Here is a 25850-nt window from a genome sequence, read left to right on the forward strand (position 1 = left end):
GGTTTGTGGCAGTATCTTGCACTTTGCACTCTGCACTTTGTTAATTATGCTCTGCAAGTTCTAATTCAAAGCAATAGCAGAATGCATTGTTCTGGTTGTACATCGTAACTGGTGTACAGGGTTGATATTACTCATCTACTGGCTTAAATTATTAGTTTTTTTCTTTTCACCAAATATAGTGTATATAGGATAGTTTGATACTTTCCAATTGCTGAGACATATTGGGAGAAGCATTAATCACAAATAAATGGGCTGCAGGTAATACTGCAAGAGACAGATCTGTGCAGAAAAATACAAAGATTATCCTTATCAGCAGCCTCTTATACAAAAAGTAGAAGTGGTGTGGCACTCCAACCTTCCTTATTTACCTAAAACTACCATTCGAATTTACATATATACTACTGGGTAATTATAGATAAGTCCTGCAATAGCTCTGCTTTTTTTTTTTTTTTTATAAGGACCTTGCTTATCAACACATGATTTGTTCATAACATTGTCATCAGTTTTGAAAACATTACTTTCAATATGAAAAAATAATAATTTTGCAATCTAAACACCAGCACAGCAGTGTCCTTTGATATGACATAAGACTTTATAGCTTTATCAAGCACTTATTTTTCCAGGTATCCGGATGATGCCAATTAACACAAAATAGAAAAAAGGGTTAAAGAAGTGCTCTGTGTGTGTTATCAGCTTGGCACATATATCACCAGGTCATTTTGTTACATTATTCTCCGGTATGAACAATCCATGCAGGTCCAAATGGATGTTTGCATTGACACTGGCCCGTCCAAGCTCTTGAAATGTTTTTGCATCCAGTACAAGCAAAAATGGAGCTTTATTAGGATCTGAAGACACAACAGAGGACAGTATGACCCCTGCAACAAAACAGAATAAGTGTGAGATATTGTGTTTAATTATATTCACATTAATATTCTTTCCACTTCCTCCCTATGGCTAAACTGAACTTTCAACAGAACAGTGCTGAACCTTGAGATAATGCACAAGGCAGGACACCTGATTTTCTCCTGAAATATATAACATTTTCTGTTGTTGGATATTGGTTGATATCAGCCTGTGAACATGCAATAAAGAAAGTGATGGGGTTTTTTTCTAAACAGTTAATGCTAGTCATCAGTTCTGCAATCAGCTAACCTTTTAGGCTTGAATGCAGTGCCTCCCAATGGGCTTCCAATGGTCATCCTACCACCCTTAGTTCCTGTTACACTATACTAGGGTTAGAAACCATCAGCATTCTAGCTTTTATAAAAGCTCCAGCTCTCAGCATCCTGGAAACTGTGGTTTTATAGCAAATGCAGTATCAAAGTTTGTGCACCAGTGACTATGCATTCCTCAGTAGAACTTAGATTGGTACGCCACAAGTTAGCCTTTCTTTGGAATTCAATTAGTGTAAGCTGACTGATAGTGGGGACACTCATCATTTTACCAAACTACAAAGTTATGTATACACAGAAACCTAAAAATGTGCTTGCAGAGGGCAAAGACATCTTTGCAATGGGGATATGAGCTGTGAGTCCAAGATTAACTGTAGAATTGTGGGTGGAATATTTGCCTTCATGAATATAAACTTTCCCCTGTACAGTATATCAGTGTGGGTAAATACCTGGTGCTGCCTGTTTACATTTCATATCAGCAAGGGCAGTTCCATTACTAAACTAAAGAACTGTTGCATACGCAAATACTACTAAGTTATCCAATCAACATTCACCTTTAGGGCTCTGGCTCTCTCCCTGTTTGCGGGCGACTAATCTCCCCGAAATGCCATCCCACCGGCAAAAATATAAATGGCCGGTGGGATGGCATATGCGGCGGAGCGATTTCCCTGAAATCGCGTAAGTTTCCTCTCGAGGCAGGGAACTCGCCGCTGCGTATGCCATCCCACCGGCAATTTACATTTTCGCCGGCGGGATGGCATTTGGGGGAGATTAGTCGCCCGCGTGCCAGAGCCCTTAGGGCTGTGACAGACGGGGAGATTAGTTGCCGCGCGACAAATCTCCCTTGTCGCAGGCGACTAATTTCGCTGAAATGCCATCCCACCGGCGAGAATGTAAATTGCCGGTGGGATGGCATACGCGGCACAGTGATTTGCCGAAGTCATGGAAATTTTCTCTCAAGGCAACTTCGGCAAATCGGCGTGCCACGGATGTCATCCCACCGGCAATTTACATTCTCGCGGGTGGGATGGCATTTCAGGGAAATTAGTCGCCCGCGACAAGGGAGATTTGCTGAGCGGTGACTAATCTCCCCGTGTGTCACAGCCCTTAAAGGAGAACTAAAGCTTAACTAAAGAAGTAGGCTAGAAACGTTGTATATTATGTTTTGGGCTTCTGTACCAGCCCAAGGCAACCATAGCACTTTAGCAGGGAAGGTCTGTGTCTCCAAAGATGCCCCAGTAGCTCCCCATCTTCTGCTGATGCTCTGCACATCTGCTCTGCTCTGTGCTGCTGTCAGTTACTGAGCTTAGGAAGTGATGCACAATATACTGTATATACAGAATATAAATGCCACAATATATGGCAGATTAGTAATTTATTAAAATTCACATTATATAGTAGCTCTGCCCAATTAGCAGCAGAATTTAATAGCCCTGTAACATCAGCTTATGTGACAGGCTCATTTTCTGCTGATAATTTGCAACGAACACTAAGCTCAGCTTCTCAGCAGCTGCTCAGAGCGCACTAAGCATTTGAGTGTTGCAGACACTTTCCAAGATGGTGAGCTTCTGTGACAACTGTAAAGACTGGATCATTGCTGCTACTGAGATGCAGAAACTTTAGGGTGGTGCAGTAAGTTCAGTCAGTGTCGGACTGGCCCACCAGGATACCAGGAAAACTCCCGGTGGGCCCAGGTGTCAGTGGGCCCTCCTGCTCCTGATCATTTGGACTTCTTCATGGTAATTTCCTATTTCTGAATGGGAACAAAGAGGAGAAATAGATGGAGGAATAAATGCTAGCATGTACATAAAAGAGACTAGGAGAATAAAGAGGTTGGGTTAAGAAAGGAGGAAAATAGTTTGGAGAGTGGGTCTGTGGTCTAAGGTTTTCTGGTGGGCCCCTGAGGTCCCAGTCCGACACTGAGTTCAGTATATAAAATATAGCATGTTTAGCCATATTCATTTTTAGGGTTTAGTTAATAATGTACAAACCGGATTCCAAAAAAGTTGGGACACTAAACAAATTGTGAATAAAAACTGAATGCAATGATGTGGAGGTGCCAACTTCTTATATTTTATTCAGAATAGAACATAAATCACGGAACAAAAGTTTAAACTGAGAAAATGTACCATTTTAAGGGAAAAATATGTTGATTCAGAGTTTCATGGTGTCAACAAATCCCAAAAAAGTTGGGACAAGGCCATTTTGACCACTGTGTGGCATCTCCCCTTCTTCTTACAACACTCAACAGACGTCTGGGGACCGAGGAGACCAGTTTCTCAAGTTTAGGAATAGGAATGCTCTCCCATTCTTGTCTAATACAGGCCTCTAACTGTTCAATCATCTTGGGCCTTCTTTGTCGCACCTTCCTCTTTATGATGCGCCAAATGTTCTCTATAGGTGAAAGATCTGGACTGCAGACTGGCCATTTCAGTACCCGGATCCTGATGTTGTGATTGATGCAGAATGTGGTCTGGCATTATCTTGTTGAAAAATGCAGGGTCTTCCCTGAAAGAGATGACGTCTGGATGGGAGCATATGTTGTTCTAGAACCTGAATATATTTTTCTGCATTGATGCTGCCTTTCCAGACATGCAAGCTGCCCATGCCACACGTACTCATGCAACCCCATACCATCAGAGATGCAGGCTTCTGAACTGAGCGTTGATAACAACTTGGGTTGTCCTTGTCCTCTTTGGTCCGGATGACATGGCGTCCCAGATTTCCAAAAAGAACTTCGAATCGTGACTCGTCTGACCACAGAAAAGTCTTCCATTTTGCCACACTCCATTTTAAATGATCCCTGGCCCAGTGAAAACTCCTGAGCTTGTGGATCTTGCTTAGAAATGGCTTCTTCTTTGCACTGTAGAATTTCAGCTGGCAACGGCGGATGGCACGGTGGATTGTGTTCACTGACAATGGTTTCTGGAAGTATTCCTGAGCCCATTCTGTGATTTCCTTTAAAGTAGCATTCCTGTTTGTGGTGCAGTGTCGTTTAAGGGCCCGGAGATCACGGGCATCCAGTATGGTTTTACGGCCTTGACCCTTACACACAGAGATTGTTCCAGATTCTCTGAATCTTCGGATGATGTTATGCACAGTTGATGATGATAGATGCAAAATCTTTGCAATTTTTTGCTGAGTAACACCTTTCTGATATTGCTCCACTATCTTTCTGCGCAACATTGTGGGAATTGGTGATCCTCTACCCATCTTGGCTTCTGAGAGACACTGCCACTCTGAGAAGCTCTTTTTATACCCAATCATGTTGCCAATTGACCTAATTAGCGTTATTTGGTCTTCCAGCTCTTTGTTATGCTCAGATTTACTTTTTCCAGCCTCTTATTGCTACTTGTCCCAACTTTTTTGGGATTTGTTGACACCATGAAATTCTGAATCAACATATTTTTCCCTTAAAATGGTACATTTTCTCAGTTTAAACTTTTGTTCCGTGATTTATGTTCTATTCTGAATAAAATATTAGAAGTTGGCACCTCCACATCATTGCGTTCAGTTTTTATTCACAATTTGTTTAGTGTCCCAACTTTTTTGGAATCCGGTTTGTATATTATATGTTGATAATCTATAGTGGAACATATTAGATCAGTGCTGTCCAACTTCTGTGGTACCAAGGGCTGGAATTTTTCCGGCCTACGTGGTGGGGCGATAATGGAAGCCAGTTTTGACCACTCCCCTTTTTGAAACCACACCCACTTGAAACCACATCCATGTTTTCAACCTGCCATACTCTGCCTTCCCTACCCTGCCTGTGTGTGCCATACTCTGCCTTCCCAACCCTGCCTGCGTGTGCCATACTTGGCTGGTTTGTGCCATACTTGACAATGTTCTCAATTAATTGACTTTGGCCCCTAATCCTTTGAGTGTATGAAGTATATAAAAGCTCAAAAGTGAAACCTATTATTGCCAATTTTTATGTGAATTTTTGATCATAGTGGCAGAGCAGCTGTCATGCCACACCCAGTATCTAGATAACACAGCCCAAGCCTAAGATTAACTATGCTGTCTATGTCAGATATATGACATCATCTACAAAGTTTTTTTCTTGTATTTTTATTAGTTACCATCATCCTCTTCTTTGGCATCTGGATGTGAAACGAACATTGGTTCTGCAGGCCAGCACATGTCTTCGGTCCAAGACAACATATCTTTTGTCACAGTGTCAAACTTTACTATCTGTAATATTAAAAAAATACAAATACAAAACTGAGAAAAAAATACTGTCCTTTACCAAACAAAACTGTGTTCCATCTTGTAAAATTTGAGGTGGTGTTTCTGTTAGCTGTATTCCAATTTTCAACATACAAAAGAAGGATGTCCAGCATGAGGTCTTCCTGCTCTTTGCTATACTGTAATTTCCTGCCTTCATTGTAAGTAGATTTTTGCTACAGATTGTGGTCTATACTCTGTATAAGAGTCATACCGCCTCTGTGTTACGAAACTTAATCAACCACCATACAAAGCACATATATTAATATATTCTAAAAGTAAATAAGAATGTAACCAGTGGTGCTAATATATGCCTCTACTGACTTTGAACAGTGCTATCTAACAAGAATGTTGAAGGGCAATAACTTAAAGGAACAGTAACACCAAAAAATGAAAGTGTATAAAAGTAACTAAAATATAATGTGCTGCTGCCCTGCACTGGTAAAAGTTGTGTGTTTACTTCAAAAAGTCTACTATAATTTATATAAATAAGCTGCTATGTAGCCATGGAGGCAGCCATTCAAAGGAGAAAAGGCACAGGCACATAGCAGATAACAGATAAAACACTATTGTATTCTACAGAGCTTATCAGTTATCTGCTATGTAACCTGTGCCTTTTCTCCTTTTTTCCAGCTTGAATGGCTGCCCCCATGGCTACACAGCAGCTTATTATATAAATTATAGTAGTGTTACTGTAGCAAACACACCAGTTTTACCAGTGCAGGGCAACAGTGCATTATATTTTTATTACTTTAAAGCTCTTTCATTTTTTGGTGTTACTGTTCCTTAAAGGCAGTGCTGTCCAACTTCTGTTGTACAGAGGGCCGGAATTTTTCCGACCTACGTGGTGGAGGGCCGATAATGGAAGCCAGTTTTGGAAACCGCACCCACTTGAAACCACACCCATGTTATCACATGACCATACCCATATTAATGGTTGTAGTACAGCAAAAACCTGCCATACTCTGCCTGCCCTACCCTGCCTGTGTGTGCCATACTCTGCCTTCCCTACCCTGCCTGTCTGTGCCATACTCTGCCTTCCCTACCCTGCCTGTGTGCCATACCTTCACTGTGTGTGCCATTCTTGGCTGGTTTGTGCCATACTTGGCCTGTGTGTGCCATACTCTGCCTGCCCTACCCTGCCTGTGTGTGCCATACTTTCACTGTGTTTGCCATTCTTGGCTGGTTTGTGCCATACTTGGCCTGTGTGTGCCATACTCTGCTTGCCCTATGATGCCTGTGTGTATGGCACACACAGGCAGCCTACAGTGACACAATGCTGGCACTGCTCCTACAGTCTGCACAATAACTATATATTAAAAAACTTTTTAATTGCAGTACCACCTCAGTATATGTTCTTTTTGTAGTGTGCAGGGATTATTTGTGGGTTTCTACTGCTCCTGAGGTGTGAACAGGGGAACAATATGGGTGATTACAGCCTGAGCCTGAGGTGTGAACACTGCAGGGGTTGAACAATGCAGGGATTAAAAGGTGTGAACAACACAGGGGATTACATATTTAAACAATACAGTCTGATTACAGCCTGAATCTGAGGTGAGAACCATGCAGGGGGGGCAGTTAATCACAGTACTGATACCATTTAAAGCTTACACAAGAGTAAGCCATCAAAGCAGCAAGACAGGTGGGGGGGCCACACAGAGGGGGGTTGCGGGCCGCCAGTTGGACAGCACTGACTTAAGGGGTAAGCATTTTGAAACCTGAGCAATTTCCAGCTTAGCCAGAGGACCACAACTGCACATTGATGTGGTGCTCATGCAACAAGATTGTAGGCCCCTCTGTATAATCCAATTGTTGATCTCTGAGCCAACAATCAGATCTGGTTGATTTGGCCCAACATGTGGGTGGCCAAATCAGGCTGGATCTGGCAGTGTATGGCCACAGTGCCAGCCATAGGGATTGGGCTGTCAGGTGTATTCTGATCAAGGCTTCTTTAGCATTGCCAAAAATCCAAATCAGTTGTTAAATAAGGTATTATACATTGAAGCAAAGCTGTTTGAGTCTGGCCATGAACTTTATACTACACTTAATTACAGCCTGTCTATCTCTAAATGTCTACAGTACTCCTGCGGTGGTCCTGCAATGAGGTGAGATGTAAGTACATTGCAGTAAATTGCTCCAAATAAACAGTAGGACATATACATTTATGAGCTGATTGTATTTAATTATCCCCATTATTTCATGATGTCAACAGGAGACTCCCATACTATCATCAGATGAGGTTAAGATGAAGTTAGGGTTGCCACCTTTCTGACGAAAAAATACTGACTAGGGTGATGGGTGATAGGTGAGGGATTGGGACCACAAAGAATGGGATTGTGATGCAAAATTGACAGGTTTATACAGCGAAAAGAGCCTAGTAATGACATAGAAGAGGCGTATAGTATCCACCTCAGAATCCACAAGATACTATTGTGCTGAGCATCAATATGGAATACAATGGGTTAAAAAGTCAATACCTTGGTTGGAATTGGTCGCCATTCCACATGAGTTGCATATACATATCTGTACTTTTTGCCATTAAAATCATAGTTGATCCGTGGAAGTTCAATACCTAGGAGCATAAAATTCCATTTAAACCTTTCATTTGTCACATTGCATTATCTACACTTGTACCATTACCTACACTTGTACCATTACCTACACTTGGCCTAAATAAACACATAACAAAACATTGCTAATTAGGATTACTGCAAAGTGCAATACAATTTACAATGTTTTTTTTTCTAAATTGCAGCATTCTAACCCAGCATTCTAGCTTATTTGCAAGCACCACAAAATTTGCTTCTGTCTTACTTGCCCTGATTGCATAAAAGTTGAATGTTTTGTAAATGAGGTGGAAGATAAAGGCACAAGTACCACAGTTTATGGCACCATAATGGGGGTAATGATACACCTATTTTAACAAGTGGTTATTTCTTTTGAGTCTAATGTGAAACAAAAGGGACAACCCTTATCTTAGCCACAGCCACAATTCTGTGTTCAAAATACAGACAGGAAATATTTTTAGAGAGCTACTGTAATAACATAATTCGGATATCACCAGAGGCCCAGAAGGTTGTAGATGCCAATAAGCTGGATATTTTCTACCTTTTTGTATCTTTAAGAACTAATTTAAGGCAAATGTGCACAAGTACAGAGTCAGATAGTTACCTTCACACATGGTCTCTGGCTCACAATATATATCACCGTTGTCATCCTTTACTGCTTTTGCCATAGTCATTGGAATCCTTACCAAATTAACCCCCACATTTACATTCTTAAAAACAAAGGAGAAAAAAGTGTTATAACCACTATCCTCCTGTATAAAAGGAACATATATAGCAACATTAAAATTTTTAGGCCTGATTTACTAACAGAGGTGCTAAATTGCACCATTGTAGTTACTTATAGCCATCAATCAGATCTTTGATTTCAAATTGTAATTTGTAGAAGATTGTTCAAAGTTAATTTCTGATTACTGGTTGGCTGGCTACTACTGCCAACTGCACTGGTGCAATGCAGCACCTATGTTAATAAACTGACTCATCTCTCTGCCCCATAGTACATTGCCTTGGACTTTAATGTACCTGATATCATTTAAAAACTTGCCTTGTTAAGTCTAACCCCCTTAAGTAATAAAATGCACTAAGTTTGCCCAGGAGCAGTAACCCGTAGGCAGCAGAGGCACATGCCTTGGGTACAGTTGGGGCAGAGCAAAACTGGACAGGGAGAGATCTGCAGGGACTGATTGTCACAATGGTGTAGGGCAAAAAGCTGTGCAGACTGAGTGCCTGGGGGATGAGGGCAGGTGGGTTGCACACCATGTGGGGAAGGGATAGCTGGAGAGGATGGAGCTGAGTAATACTACTTACCGACTCTGTAGAGCCACACAGTAGAAGTATACACATCATATAGATTATGTGCCCATGTCAATTTACACCAGGGATTTTTAAAATTATAGTTGCCTTTTCTTTAACTCCTTTCTTTAACTTTCTTTGATCCTTCTACTTGAGCTAATCCACCTGTTTGTGGTGTCACACTAAATGGTTTCCCTTTATTCCCATGCCAATTTAGTCGATATTATAGCTTATGAGAAAAGGGTTATGTAGTGCAATAAAAGGTGCTGGTCTAATACATCTATTCAACAGCTACCCAGTAAATAATAATTTCTCATTGATATTATAAATATAGGACCACTACCAAACTTTGCACCTTTTAGAGTGACAATTGCTATATGCTTAAGAAATTTCCTGTCTTCTTGTGATTCATGTGGTATTCACTGACTCCAAACCCTCAGCTAATGATATGCATTTCTGTCTGCATTCTTATCTTCTACCGCACATATGTTTACAATATACAAAGCTGTATGTCTGGCCAATAACAAGTATACTCTTGCTATTAATATACCATAAAAAGTCACCCAGCATGCTGGAAGCTGTCCTTTGCCAAGAAGTCACATACAGAAATACAGAATATTTTCCCAGTGTAAATAAATACTCACCTTGTCATACTGGAGTGGGATGACAAAACGTTTACAAACTGGCACTGAGGTCATAGCTGTTTCCTGAGAGAAGTCCTTCTTTAAATTTGCCAAATAAAACATATCATATAAGCCATTGTCTTTGTAGGCAATAATATCAAATATTAAATGGTCATCTTCTTCATAGGCATTGATATGATGGTATGTGACAAGGGCATCAGCGTAGAATTTTTTTGAAATAGGTTTTCTAGTTCTTCTATCAATAATATGAAACCAAGTCTAAAAAAATAAAAAGAAATGCTAATGTTGGCATATAAAGAGAACTTCATAGCTGAGGCATTACATTTTTTAAACACAAATTAGAAGTAGAGCAATATGCTCTTCAAGTATCATACAATATATTTTAACTTAGGTTTTTTAATTCATTGGTGGTAAGTGGAGTTTGCCTCTGCCTGCCCCATCAAGCTCCTCTGCATGTATGAGTATGTAACACAATTTGCTTAACTTTCATGCTGTGGCTGGATCCATATTTTATGGAGCCCAGCACAACAGTACCTCCTCTAACAGTACTTCCTAATGCACACTGCAGAGTTTACCTTCTCATCTCCATTGAAGGTAATGCATGAAGCCCAGTTGACTCCTCGGAAGTAGGCTGTTGCCAGTTTAACAATATCTAGCTTTAATGGTTGCTCAATGAATATGACGTAATTCTCTGTCAATCCAAAGCTGTGGTAGTAGCTGGGGCTCAGTAACCGATAAGATGGGATAGAACAAACTACTTCAGCATGTTTTAGCAGGGACTTCTTTCCATTGTCTAGAAAAAAATATATAATTATCATGAGCAACATGTACAGCAGTCATACATACGAAATTGTTGGAAATGGGCAGACAAGCCTTGATAAAATGAAAGTCAGTGTTGTCTACATTTTTCAAAGAATGGAGAAAATGACTAGTATTCCTAATGTTTGGGCCCTGTATAGTATAACACCTTACTGTTAAAGTATCTAGTAGAATTAAGTCTAAAACAACTGGACTTTTCTGAGTTTTTCTTCAAAACGTTTCACCACTCATCCGAGTGGCTTCTTCAGTTCAAATGACTGGTAGAGAATTCCCCGGTATTTAAACTCTTGATGGTAGACATCCAATCACAATGGTTCCATTGAACTTGTTCAGTTAGGTGTTAGCTGAAACTAACAGGTGTAAGAAGGTATGATCCAATCACAATGGTACCAAGATTCTCATTGATGAAGGTGTTAATCCTTCAAAGTACATGACTGGAAGTGTGAACTGTTGTGAAACTGCCGGGGTAAGGATGTCAACGCGCCATTGTATGTTGGTGACAAGCGGTGTCTCAGGCCCCCTCCTCTGTTCTGTAAGAGAATGGCCCAACATAGGCGGGCAAACTCCTCAGGACAAGACTCAGCGGTCTATCTACACCAAAAAGAAAAAGGTCACTCTTTTGAGGACAGTAACGTGCATATTTTGGACCGAGAGGACAGATGGTTTGAAAGAGGTGTGAAAGAGGCCATTTATGCCAGCCTGGAAAAACCATCCCTGAACAGAGGAGGGGGCCTGAGACACCGCTTGTTACCAACATACAATGGCGCGTTGACATCCTTACCCCGGCAGTTTCACAACAGTTCACCATTCCAGTCATGTACTTTGAAGGATTAACACCTTCATCAATGAGAATCTTGGTACCATTGTGATTGGATCATACCTTCTTACACCTGTCAGTTTCAGCTAACACCTAACTGAACAAGTTCAATGGAACCATTGTGATTGGATGTCTGTGACTCTACTACCATCAAGAGTTTAAATACCGGGGAATTCCCTACCAGTCATTTGAACTGAAGAAGCCACTCGGATGAGTGGTGAAACGTTTTCAAGAAAAACTCAGAAAAGTCCAGTTGTTTTAGACTTAATTCTACTAGATACTGTATATCATGACCTGGATGAATGAGAATCTTCATAGACTTACTGTTAAAGGGCAATGGCACATAGAGCACTTTGGATCCTGCTGGAAATTATGCCTCAAAGTTACTTGTAGCCAACTACTTGCTGCGGCTACAAAATAGAAAATACTGATAATTGTCTCTACGTGTGTTTTAGCGGAGACAATTTTCATTATTCTCTATGGCGGGGTATTTTCTGGTGTTTTGTAGCCACATGTAGCACTGTGTCTTAGCCCTTAGAGGCTTACATCTGGCCAGCAAGCTTCCAGGTAGACAACAATAAGCTAAGTAATATTATATTTAAGTGACTTAAAGTAGCAATATGTGATTATTTTATAGCTATAAAAGAGAACTAAACCCTAAAAAAAAATATGGCTATAAATTAATTTTATATACTGAACTTGCTGCACCAGATTAAAGGTTTAGCATCTCTGTAACAGTACCAATCCATGTCAAAGTTGTGCACAGGCGCTCCCTATATTGGTTTTTTTTAGGGGTGTCAGTGTTAAGCTAAGCTTAGAGGTCGTAACAAATCATGAAGAAGAAAATGAGGTTTAACTGTCATAGAAGTTAATGCTACAAGTCTGATTATTTAATTTTGATGCAAATTGGATTCAGCCTTACATTGTGACTTTTATATTTGACAGTATATGGTAACATTTATATATCTCTATATACTACAGAACTCTATATACTAAGTGAAATCCAGGGACAGGGGCTGCAGTAAAAGCAGTGTACCACACAATATTTTTTCTATACCACACCCACTTTTTGGTCACTCCAGCCTTACCATATATTAACCTAACATCACAGCCATGCATTTTAAACTTAATATATACCCTAGAAAAGCTCCAAAATAATTGTATATATAGTCCTTCCTTTGTTAAGAGAAAAGCTGGTGTAGGACTTGTGTGGAGGAAGGAGGGGTCAGGTGATAAATGATCACTCCTTTCTTCCCCCTGTATAGCAACAAATGGCTGAGGGCAGCTCTGTTCAGGGACAGCTTTCAGAGGTGGGGATGCTTTCTGGGGTCATTTTTCCTTGCAGACAGGGAATCTGAAACAAGGCCAGTCCCCCTGAAAAGGGGACTGATGGTAACCTTTTAGAATAAAGTATATTGTGACATTTATATTCTATATACATTTTATATATTGTGAGTTTGCCCCTAAGCTTACATAACTGACAGTAGCACAGAGCATGTGCTGTGAGTGAACAGAAAAGAAGATGGGGAGCTACTGAATTTATAAATCTTCTCTGCTAAAGGGCTGGTACAGAAACCACAAACATAAAGTGCAGCATATCTATAGTACTACTTTGTTAAGCTTTTGTTTATATTTGAAAACCAGTAAAAATAATGTCTCTGCAGCAAATGTTCTCTTTTATATAAGAAAGCTGTAATTTTGTAGTTCTGGAAAGAGCTATGAATAACTTATTACCACAATTTATCACACCAGTTAAGTATTAAACCTATCAGGTGCCCTATTTTCCTATTTTAACTTGATTAGCTGCTCAATGGCTGCACAGAAGCTAATTTATATAAACTATATTTAAGCCTCTCAAGCAAATATACTGTTTATACCAGTAAAGGATAACAGTACATCGTACAGGTATAGGACCCGTTATCCAGAATGCTTGGGACCAAAGGTATTCTGGATACGGGGTCTTTCCGTAATTTGGATTTCCATACCTTAAGTCTACTAAAAAATCAATAAAACATTAATTAAACCCAATAGGATTGTTTTGCATCCAATAAGGATTATTTATATCTTAGTTCAGATCAGTTACAAGGTACTGCTTTATTACTACAGAGAAAAAGAAAATTAGTTTTAAAATTCTGAATTATTAAATTAAAATGGAGTCTATGAGAGACGGGTGTTCCGTAATTTGGAGCTTTCTGGATAATGGGTTTCCAGATAAGGGATCCCATATCTGTATTTAGGAAAACTTTTTTTTGTGTTATTAGCACTTTAATAGCAATTAAAGAGGTTGAAGGGGAACTCCACCCACAAAATATATTTTTTTAAATATAGTAAAAGGAAGTTGCTACTAAAAGCTCAGCCAAAGCTCCAAAGAATTAAGAGGGGTTCCCAAACTTTTTCATATGACTGTAAAAGCCAGATGTTAGCCACATTCCTAGCTTACCTGGAATCTTAGCTGGGATCTTAAATAATATGTATTTGGTTTTTCCTTTGTCACCAATTGATGTTCCCATATTTAATGTGTTGCCAGCAGAATCATAATGAGGGTGAGAAGTGGCAATGTTTACAGTTACATATTTCATATAATCTACCTAAAAAATAAAAATCATCATCAAAAATCAGTGCATGGAAGTGTGTAAATAGATTGTTGCATAGTATAGTAAATGACATATAATATTAAATGGCACTCTAGCTGATTAAATTGAGGAGTGTAACATATTTGGGGTATGTTGTAGATGAAATGGTTGACAGTGGGCCTGCCTACTATGGTGGGCCCTGGGCCAGTGTCACTTCATGTAAACAAGCCTACATCTATGCCTTCAATATAGGTCCCAAAGGATATACAGTATAGTAGACCTCTGGCAACAGAGAGTTGTTTAAGTTCAGAACTGTAGCAGAAAGGATAGCCCTTAGTTTGGAACAGAAACAATCTTAAGGTGGCCATTCAAGTAGCAATTAAGATTGTTTTAATTTAAATTAAATTAGGTGAATTATTTCATATTCCATGTTTTCTCCTTGCAAGGAAGACAGTTAATAGTACACATATAATTTTCCTGCATAATAGAATCCTGCTTATCTATAAACCAAATCAGTGGGTAAAGGGATGTGGTTGTATACGTGTTATCTTATTATCTATCTGGACCAAACATGGAAGCTTCAATTTCCCTGTTTTCTCTGTTTAGCACAATAAATAATATTAACCAGATACAATAGGCAAAAAGTATGTTCCACACAAACCCTATCATAGAACTTGTTGAACTGTTGAACAATGGGGTATTCCTGTTATTCCTCTTAACCGAGAGCAAACTAAGTAAGGGTCGTGGCAGACGGGGAGATTAGTCGCTCGCCGACAAATCTCCCTTGTCGCAGGCAACTAATCTCCCCGAAATACCATCCCACCAGCAAGAATGTAAATCGGCAGTGGGATGGCATATGCGGCGCCGCGTATGCTATCCCACCAGCGATTTACATTCTTATGTAAATCGGCAGTGGGATGGCATATGCGGTGCTGTGATTTCTGGGAAATTTCAAAGCAATTTCCGCGATTTCTACGTGTGTTCTAGTAGATGAGATTCTAACTATTGTCTATAGCAAGATGTTTTCTGGAGTTTAGTAGCCATGAAAAAGTAGCTGCTACTAGCAGCTCAGTGTGTCTTCACCCTAAAACTCAACATACATGGCAAGTTTTGCTAAGGCTCCCATTCGCTCAGGCCTTGGCTACCAAATGGATCATATCCATCTAGTTTGAAAATCCCACTGGCCACAGAACAACACCATGACTAGAAAAACTTTCCATCAGACTCTCCAAGACCACAGTCAATTCCAGTAGCAGTCAATAGATCATTGAAAGCAGTCACTGGAAGCAATATAATCTGATTTTCTATGCCACTACTTGTGTTTATGAAAGGTAACTCTATTAACGCTTATAGAAAGAAAAACAGTCATTCTGCATTTAATATTGTTTTTTGCCACATTTTATGAATAAACTAATGCAGAATAAATGTAATAAATGTCAAACTGCCAGGAAAATACCAGGAATCCCTAATTTGACCTTTGGTAAATCAGCCTTTATGTGTATACATTGAGACAAATATGTCCATCTTACCTTTTCCAAGGTGTCCAAAGTCTGTGGATTTATTTTCCTGATAAAGTTGGTTTCAGAAGATGCATAAAAATCTTCACCAAGCTTTATGATATTGATTAGGCAGTTATCAGTGAACTCAGGCACCACATGTGACAGGTAGGTAAATGCTCTGTAATGAAAATGCCCATCTATTATTTCCAAAATGAAGTTTCTTGTTCAGATAAACAGAGGGAAGCAATCCTGTTCCTAGGCCTAACCTCTGCTTATTCAATTATATTTTAACACAGTGATTTGGGAAAAACCTAACTTATTTAATACTTTATGACAGTGGTGCAAACCTCTAGTGGAGTTTTAAGGCCCTTAGCATGCTCATGGGCTACAAAGACATCTATGTATGAAATAATAATATTCATACACTAAGGACCATGAACATGCTGTATATTATAATCATTCCAATATATGGAAAAAAAACCCTCACCATAATAACTGGGTTGCTATACTCTGGTTTTCAGAGAACCACTACCCTCTTTCCAGTGCTCACACACAACAGCCCCATTTTTCATAAACCACTGCTCTTTTACCAGTTCCTTCCTGCATGTGCCACTTACACTGACAAGGTCAACTTGACACTGCAGGTGTAGGCAGCTGCTGTCTCAACAACCACTTTATTTTAGCCAAAAACTGCCTGTATGACCACCTCTTGTGACATTAAATTAATGCTGAAGTAGTTGCAAAAAATATTACCTGTGTTTAAACTGACAGTCCTAAATGTATAGGGAAGTACCGTGTATATACTAAAACATGTATAAAAAAGCATTACGAATTTTTTTTTAAAAAAAAAAACTTACTTGGAGAAAATATTTTTGCATGGATCTGGATAAGCCATGGTCCCAAATTCTGATACTACTATTCGATTGGCCTCCATATTGGAGTTGTATGTATCACTTTTGAGGTATTTACTTCTGTAGTGAACTTCACCTGACATTTAGAAAATGATTATTGTGTTAACATGTATCAATGTAATAACAATTATTCTGCACATTGAGTGATTGTATAGTTATTTGTAAATGTAAACACTATTAAAATCAGTGAGATAGTGTTTTCTCTTCTTTTGCAATATTCCTCCAGATCTGTTTATCAGATTTCTGCTACATTGTTTCAAGTGTCTAAACCAGCATTGCAGAGGACAGAAAGGAACAGACAGATACAACTTTCAAATGCAATTACACATATGAAAACCTTTAAAAAACAACAAAAGCAGAATATTGTGGACCCAATTTTCTACACACAATAGGAAACATACTATAGGGGCCATTTATTACCTCTAAGGTAGTGTGCAAAGTGCAAAAAAGTGCAAAATGTCTTCCTCTTTTGCAAAATTGTTACAGGCCTCTGCACAGCGATCTGATACTCCCAGCTACTCCCTTAAATAACACCACCTGCATTAAGCAACATTATATCCAGAGAGGCAGAAGACCCATGTAGGTGCCCCCTTTCCAACCCTAACCAACCCTTATCTTGATCATCATTTATCTGGTGTGAGCTACAGACCTCAGCCAGACCAGGGGAAGAAGTGCTTGCTGAATGAGCACTAAGGGGAGCACACATGTTCCCCTTAGTGCTCTGCATTTCTTCCCCCAGTCTGTAGTAAATTATCTCTTCTTAGTATACTACACTATACATATTAAGGGAGACTAAAGTACCTTAATATTACCTGCCTTGTACCCTGTTTATTTATGCCTAGAAGCCTTGGGACTCTTGGAATATGAGTCTACCTGTGCCTTAACCTTACTTAAGAATGCCTTATTATGGGTTAAAAGAGCTTAAAAGAGTTAAGGCCCCCATACACGGGCCGATAGAAGCTGCCGATATCGGTCCCTTGGTCGACTCGGCAGCTTATCTGCCCGTGTAGGGGCAGAAATGAGCGGGCTGGCCAACCGATATCTGGCCTGAAATTGGCCAGATATCGATCGGCCAGGTTAAAAGATTCAGTCGGATCGGGGGCTGCATCGGCTCGTTGATGCGGTCCCCAAACCAACTGCCCCATTGCCGCCTACATAATCCGGTTGTTTGGCCCCAGGACCAAACGATCGGATTATTTTTTTTTTTAACTTCAAGCTCCCCGATATCGCCCACACGTAGGTGGGGATATCGGGGGAAGATCCGCTCGCTTGGCGATCTCGCCAAGCGAGCGGATCTTACTGTGTATGGGGACCTTTAATTAGTACTATAGGTCAGTCCCATGGCTAAACTTATAGTAATAGGAGTAATATATATGCTTGTAATTAGCCTATTCTAATTTTTAAAGGTTCATTTGGGATACAAATACACCAGTAGATATTGGCCATTTTAGTTTGAAACTGGCTGATTTCATGTGATTATCTCTCCCTATCCTTATTAATGCAAATTATTTACAGACCATCTGCTTTGTTACAAATAAATTGGTGCACTCTTGTTACTGTAGAAGCCATTTAATTAGTGCAAAGATTCTTCAAAAGATTTGAGAAAATGTCAATGTTGATTGACTATTATAATTGTGGGTCACTAAGCAACACAGCAAAGCTTTCCATTGGCATTAGTTCTGAAACATCCCATACAGACACTCACCATTTTTAAAAGTGAAGCTGTGTAATAAAGCAAGTCCATCAAACCAATGGTTGTAGTGCATCTCTCCAACTTTGTGTATTCCAGGCCCATTGCGTAGTAGAGTTCCCTGCAGCCACTTTGGAATTTCACCTGTGACAGCAATAAGAAAGCCTTGTTACGGGAGTAAGAATTATTATCTGGTTCCACTTGATAATGCTATAAAGGATGCTATGTAGATGCTCTTATCTTGTGGTAATGCTGCAAAGTCTGTTCTCTAGTTTAGGGCAATGACACACTAGATTATTTGTCCGAGATAAATCTCCTCTACCGCAGCGACTAATCTCCTGCATATTTTTTTACACTAGCAATAATGTAAATCACCATTGGGAAAACTTACAAGGCATGGCTACTTTCTAAAGTAACTCAAATATTTACTTCTGGCTTCTTTGCAAAGCTGTAGACATGAAAAGCTGTATAATAAAAGTTCTTTATTTAAATATCCTTGCTATTTAAAAAAAGGTAAAAGGTTAAAAAGGTATTGACATCTTAGCAGTCATTTTTTATTATTTGCAGTTTTTTTAAATTATTTAGATTTTGTTCAGCAGCTCTCCAGTTTTAAATTTCAGTAGCTATTTAGTTGCTAGGGTCCAATTTACCCTAGAAACCAGGTTGGAAAGTGGGGCAGAAATATAAATAGAGGAGGGCCTAAATAGAAAAATAAGTGATAAACAGTAACAATAACAATAAAGTTGTAGCCTCAAAGAGCAATAGTTTATTTGTCTGCAGGAGTCAGTGAACCCCATTTAAGAGTCAGAAGGAGAAAGCAAATAATGAAGACCAAACTCAAAATTGCCAAGAATAGGTCTGTCATGCTGCAGCACACTTCTACTAATCTGTACATGAGCCAAACTCATTTCACTCCTATATTTAATGGTTTCAGAAACATAAACACCCGTGAGATGCAAACTATTAAACAAAAATGTGTAATAAAGCACCGAGGTGTTTTTTTAAACTGGGGATTACATAAGGCGCATCACCACAACCCCCACAAAATGGATCAATACCCTGTCCGCCTTTACATTTTTGCTGACAGAACCTGGCTCGCATCCTGTTGCCTCTCGCAGCACTGCGCACATTGGGTAAGAGCCCGCCGAGCCCCTGCACTAGCCCAGAACACTAGCCCAGAACACTAGGGGGAGACGGACACTTGTCCTTACCTCTCACCTCCGCCTTGACAGGCTCAGGGCAGTCCTTGCGGTCAAACGAGAAGATAACATCTACCACAGACTCTACAGTGTTGATGTTTTGCATGGCTACGGCTGATGCAGCAGCTGGCAGGCTTCCTCCCTTTCCGTGTAACCTCTCTTTCTCCTCTCAGTTATTTATAGAGATGTCTTGGTCAAAGTGCAGCTCTGGCTTGTGTTGTTTCTGTAATTGCTGAGTGACTGACCCCCCTCCCACAGAGCACTCCCAGTGTGCCTTTCCCTCCTCCCTGTGTAACAACCAAGAAGATTATCTCTGCTCTGGTTTATTGTTTAATGGGAAAACATCAAATGGTGACAGGCTAGTGTGTAGTTCCCTTCTGCCTGCAATAGAGCTGCCCTGTAGCAATCCTTTCTTGGTAGATGTAACAACAACTTTTTTTCAACGATCTGGGTACCATTCTGTCTCAACAGTACCCCTTCCTGGCAATATACCATCCCAACACTTATGTATATGGTTTCCACACAGGCTACAGCATCTGAAACACAGAGAAAAAAAGACAGAAATGATCATATTACTGTAACTGCACTCTACATTTTATTTACATAAATTGAAGGGAGAACATAACCCCAGGCCCTGACTGGCAATCTGTGGATTCTGGCAAATGCCAGAGGGACTTCTGTAAGATGCCATAGACAGTCACTATTTATTGGGTTGGTGAGGGGCTTTTTGGGCCTATTTTGAATTCCTGTCCAGACCTGCATTACCCTATAATGAGAAAAAATATTTGGGCTCATTTAGTAATCTGGGCAAAGTTGCACCAGTGCCATAACCCATAGCCACCAGAGTTTTGCTTTTATTATGCTGTTTACAGTAGACTGTTTCAGTCTAATTGCTAATTGGTTGCTGTGGATTACATCGCTGTTGCAAAATGTCCAAATCTTTTAGGGGCCTATTTATTAATTTTTTGAGTTTGTGAATTTGTTTTTTTTTTTAAAAGGAATAAACTTGCAAATTGAATGCTTATTTATTAATAAGGAAAACCGGTTCAAATAAGAAACTTTTTTTATGAGCTTAAAAAATTTGAGTTTGAGAATATGGCTTGGCTATGCCTACGACAACTCCCATTGACTTCTATAGAAATTTGCAAGCTTTAAGATGGTGAATTTTTATATTAGAATTTTCTGGGGGTTTTTTGAGTTTTGGAGCCATAACTCAAATTTGAGTTTTTGAAGTGCAAAAAAAACTCAAATCGAGAAACTTAATAAATCACCTCCTTAGTAAATGAACCCTGTTGTAATCTGTATGTGAGCAAAATTTTTGATACTAGTATGGGTAAGGGCTCATTTATGAATGAGAGCAAAAGTGCAAAATATTGGTTTCACATCACACACACATTACCCACAATGCAGCATTTCCTCCACAACTCAAGTGGCTTTAAAGGTACCTGCAAAGTTGCATGTTCCACAACTTGCACAAGATTCTGAAGTGTGGATGCTATTTCAGCGTCAGGTTCAGGACAACTCATGCACAGGTTGCAGTACAAGTTTTATTAGAGGCTCTATATGTTAAAGGAACAGTAACACCAAAAAATGAAAGTGTATAAAAGTAACTAAAATATAATGTGCTGCTGCCCTGCACTGGTAAAAGTTGTGTGTTTACTTCAGAAAGTCTACTATAATTTATATAAATAAGCTGCTATGTAGCCATGGGGGCAGCCATTCAAAGGAGAAAAGGCACAGGCACATAGCAGATAACAGATAAAACACTATTGTATTCTACAGAACTTATCTGTTATCTGCTTTGTAACCTGTGCCTTTTCTCCTTTTTTCCAGCTTGAATGGCTGCCCCCATGGCTACACAGCAGTTTATTATATAAATTATAGTAGTGTTACTGTAGCAAACACACCAGTTTTACCAGTGCAGGGCAACAGTGTATTATATTTTTATTACTTGAAAGCTCTTTCATTTTTTGGTGTTACTGTTCCTTTAATGGCATCATTCCAGCGCACCAAAAATGTATGGCATCAAAATGGCATTAGCTTGTGTGATTCATTTAGAACTTTATAATCTTCCTAAAATCTCTTATACTTAAAGGATGATGATTACTTTTGCAAGAAGCACCTGAAGTGAAACATGTCCCAAATATTTCTTCCTTAGATTGCTAAGTGAATTCAATATGTTAAATTGTAATTTATAGCAGTTCTAGATGTTTAATCCCTTGCTTGACAGACAGCATGTGATGACGAACAGGTTAAAGAGCATTCTGGAGATGGAACATCTATGGCAATGGCATTCAGATCAAATTCCAATGAGTAGCATAGGAGCAGTCAGACTGAGGACCGCATCAATAATCTGATGCGCTCCCTGATCCGACGGGAAAATCAAACCTGCCCAATCGGGACCTGATCAGGGAGGCCCATCGGGGCATACATAGGCAGATAGGCTGCCAAATCTGTGTAAAGGACTCGAATCAGCAACTTAAATCTGCCAATGTATGGCCACCTTTAATGCTGCACAATGTTGTACAAAATAAAGAGTAAGCTCCAAGTGCATACATAACATTCAGTGTTAACATACAGTACATTGCTGCCTAACCAGGGAAAGGGTCAAAAATGTTTTTTTCAAGACATGAAGTGTACTGAAACGTAGAGCAGGGGGACATAAGTGGAATTCCACTCTCCCTTCTGACACTTTAATGAACGATTGTGGCATTTTTTCTCTCTCTCTCTCACCCTCTTTTTCCTTCAATTTAGCACACACACATGACTGAGCTGTTCACATGAACATACTTCCTCTTTGAAACCATTTTGTGCTCTGCTGTCATGGAAAAAAAGAACACTGAAAGATGTGTATTCCTATAGTTAATTTGGATTAAATATATACATTATGTGTCTATATACTGTATATAAGGATCAGCAGGGTTAAGGGCTAAACTCCACAAGCTCTTCTGTTGGATAGTGTTGGATCAACAACCACATCCGACAAGTCAGATATAGTTACGTGGGTCAAAATATAATGGGACCATTACAAAAATCTGATGTGTAAACTACTACTACCACTATGTAACTTTTTGCCATCCAACGTGACATGTCTGTCAGATGTGAATGCAGCCTGATTCATCCGCATCAGATTCGGTTGGAGAGCCTTTTTTTTTGCATTTAAACACATTGACCATCAGATGTAAAAGCCTTAACAAAACCCACCATCCAACTTTATGTGATCCAACTTTACATTACAGCCTATGGAGATCAGATTTTGTAGGATCCTGCAAAATCTTGTGCTGTTGCGTGGGGTTGCATGGTGGATCAGATTAAATCTGACCCACAAAATCTGATCAAAAGTGTTTGCGGAGTTTAGCCCTAAAAGAAATTATGGGGCTGATTCACTAAAGGTCGATAACGCTTATCACATGCTTTTTTGCGTTAAAAATCATGCAATATTTAAGTCCCGATTCATCAAAGTAATTTCCAATGCGTTAAGACGCATATCGCATGTAATGGTTACGTGTGTAAAATCGTGCACTAATATAGCACTCAGCGAAATATATCGCGCGCAGCGGGAAATAACGCATGCAGTGGGCAATAACACAAGAAAAACTTTCATCGCAAGTTAAATAACGCAAAGAACATCGCGTCTTAATTATTGTCTTAATTGCATTGAAAGGTTCTTTTGTGTGCATGTGTAATGTATATTATACAAGTATAAAAAGTGCTGCAGCAATAATACGTGATATGGAGATTGCACTGGCCACAATGTATATAAGTGCATGAAAGGCAGGAACCCACTGGGCAACAAATGAGTGATTAGCTTTTTTCAGCTGGCTGCAGGTAAAAAAGTGAAAGAAAAACTTTGGCTTCATTGGTTGGTATGGTTGCTCACTTCAGATTGCAGTACAGGTATGGGATCTAGAATATTCGGGACCTGTGGTTTTCAAGATAAGGGATCTTTCTGTACTTTGGATCTCTCTACTCTAAGGGCTGTGGCAGACGGGGAGATAAGTCACTGTGCGACAAATTTCCCTTTTTGCGGGCAACTAATCTAGAATGTAAATCGCCGGTGGGATGGCATATGCGGTGCCGAAATCGCAAAAGTTTCCTCTCAAGGCAACTTTGGTGATTTTGGCAAATCGCTGCACCGCATATACCATCCCACCGGCGATTTACATTCTAGCTGGTGGGATGGCATATCGGAGAGATTAGTCGCCCGTGACAAGGGAGATTTGTCGTGGCGACTAATCTCCCTGTCTGTCACAGCCCTTGTTAGCTAAAAACCCAACATGATAGTTTAGCCTCCATAAAGGATTAATTATATCTTAGTTTGGATCAATTACAAGGTACCGGTTTATTATTACAGAGAAAAAGGAAATCATTTTATAAAATTTGAATTATTTGATCAAAATGCAGTCTGAAAGGACCATGGATTATCTCTGTTCTGAATTGCAGTCTTACTATGTGGATTTGTAGTTAGACAAAATATTATTAAAACAGCATGGATAGTGCTCAGTAAGGGCTCTTACAGACAAGTGTTTTACCCTTCATTCCCCTGCAGTGGATCTTTCATGTGCAAGAAAAAATGCAGGACTTTATTTATTATCTGATCATCCTACTGGGGTGCAGGCAAGCACCAAACACAGGTAGAAAGCATCAAGTTGCTTCCACCTGTGTTTAAAATATGCAGGCAGATTCAGGGGTATAATGTCCTTGCGCAGGAATACTATGATGCCCCCCCAGAATAAGCCACAGGTGCTGCAGAGTAGAAATAAATTATTTACTGTAAAACATAATCATTTATTCTGCTAATTATTTTGTATATTTTCCCTGGAGTGTCCTTGGAACATACAAAGAGAGATGTATGTTCACTGTGGCTATTGATTAGCATTAGCACTGGGGCTCATTTATAAACACTGGGCAGTAACCTATGGCAACCTATCAGAAGTTTGGCTTTTATTGTTCTACCTGCAGCTGGCTGGAAATATCTAATCATGGATTGTTTGCTGGGTTACTGCCCATTTGCAAATTTGCCCAATGTTTATAAATGAACCCCAGTGCTGCATAAAGATTACATTTCAGCAAAAACCTTACCACTTCTTACTGGAAACCATCCATTTATTTTATTTTTGGGACACTTTGAAAGGAATTTTATATTCACAACTGAGTCTGGGGTAATGTAGTAAAACACTACCTATAGCTATAAATCAGCTGACAGCATTTACTGGTCACTTGTTGAAAAACATCTTATGGTTGCTATGGGTTACTGCACCTGTGAAAACTTTGTGCCTTTTATTACAAATGTTGGTTATAATAGTTTCAAAGTTTCCTTTAAGTCTTGTCACTTATAGCAAACATCTACTGGTCACCTATTTTAAAGCAACTTATTGATTGTATTGGTTTACTGGGAAAACTGTGCTTTTTATTACACATAAAGCATGGTGCTTGCTTTTCACCTATTTGTTATCCAACTCAATAACCTATGCACAATGTCTCCATTCTGCTTATTAAAGTGCCTTAAACCCATTCTGACATAATCTTTTTTATTTCTTTTTTCCCTATTAGCTGCAGGTTTTTTGGGAGTGTAATTCATTTTCAAAGACAAAAATTATTTTACTTAACAAAATGCAGCACATGTAGTTGCTATCACAGTGACTTTTGCAAATCAAATGATAAATTGCCACCTATAAATGTGTAAAATTTGTTAGGGTGTATAGTCTACACATTTGTTGGGTGCAATGTAATTTGTCTGTTATATAATGTAGAGGTTGCAGTGTCACAGTGTATTGCTGTGTTTGCCCTAGATACTCAACCATGCATAGCTAATAAATATTAACTGTGTGGCGTCCACAGAAGGGCAGAAACACAATGTCCTGTCTGTTATTGGTATGCAGCAAGACATGTCTAATGTCTTAGCACATTTAAAACCCCAGAATTAGCATAGAAAGATTATTTAGTGCAAACACACACAAACTAAACATACACGGTATAAACAAAGCATATGGGCACACAGAAAACTTTGCTTTGATGCTTAAATCACCGCTTTTACAACCAATATCTGTTGAAACCTTGAAAAGCAGTTTTCTACTTTCTCTTCTACTCTCCCAACAACTCAAATGTTGGCTGCTTTACAGATTTTCATTAGCAATTACCTTTTATGCAAATATTTTCATTCTGCTGCTGTACTGTGACAGCTATGACTAGGCAATTTTGTTTCCTAGTAATTGGCTGCTTTTTACTCATGGTACAGAACTGTGTTCTGTACCATGAGTAAACCCTTTGTTGCTTTATTTAAAAAAAAAAAAAATGTCTGCAACTGACTCACCCCCTCTTAAATGCCTTTGCGTTAACCAGGGAAAAGGCCGGAGATGGGTGCTGGCCAAATCAGCACAGTGCTCCAAGGCTGTGTAACTACAACACCATGAGAAGAAAAAAGACCACACTACTTCTC

At 39.4% G+C, this 25850-nt stretch overlaps 1 protein-coding gene across 1 annotated transcript; it reads right to left on the bottom strand.

Annotated features, from left to right (window-relative positions):
• Positions 1-455: 455 nt before the first annotated feature.
• On the bottom strand, positions 456-19648 carry bco1 (beta-carotene oxygenase 1). Its single transcript, XM_002938140.5, has 11 exons — positions 19424-19648; positions 18228-18356; positions 16469-16598; positions 15642-15789; positions 13980-14127; positions 10479-10696; positions 9904-10161; positions 8574-8679; positions 7880-7974; positions 5258-5369; positions 456-878 (listed from the first exon to the last, which is right to left on the bottom strand). The coding sequence occupies exons 1-11, from the start codon at positions 19515-19517 to the stop codon at positions 715-717; spliced, it is 1602 nt and encodes a 533-aa protein (XP_002938186.1). The 5' UTR covers positions 19518-19648; the 3' UTR covers positions 456-714.
• Positions 19649-25850: the final 6202 nt, after the last annotated feature.

Source organism: Xenopus tropicalis, chromosome 4 (assembly GCF_000004195.4).
Source record: "Xenopus tropicalis strain Nigerian chromosome 4, UCB_Xtro_10.0, whole genome shotgun sequence".
Classification (NCBI taxonomy): domain Eukaryota; kingdom Metazoa; phylum Chordata; class Amphibia; order Anura; family Pipidae; genus Xenopus; species Xenopus tropicalis.

Bases quoted from the DNA above. Each gene is read 5' to 3' on its own strand.
- bco1 (XM_002938140.5), bottom strand. From the start codon at position 19,517: ATGCAAAACATCAACACTGTAGAGTCTGTGGTAGATGTTATCTTCTCG. The intron at 18,357-19,423 runs GTAAGGACAAGT...TTGCTGTCACAG, and splicing joins TGTCAAGGCGGAGGTGAGAG to GTGAAATTCCAAAGTGGCTG. The intron at 10,697-13,979 runs GTAAGCTAGGAA...ATTTTTTTCTAG, and splicing joins GATCCCAGCTAAGATTCCAG to ACAATGGAAAGAAGTCCCTG.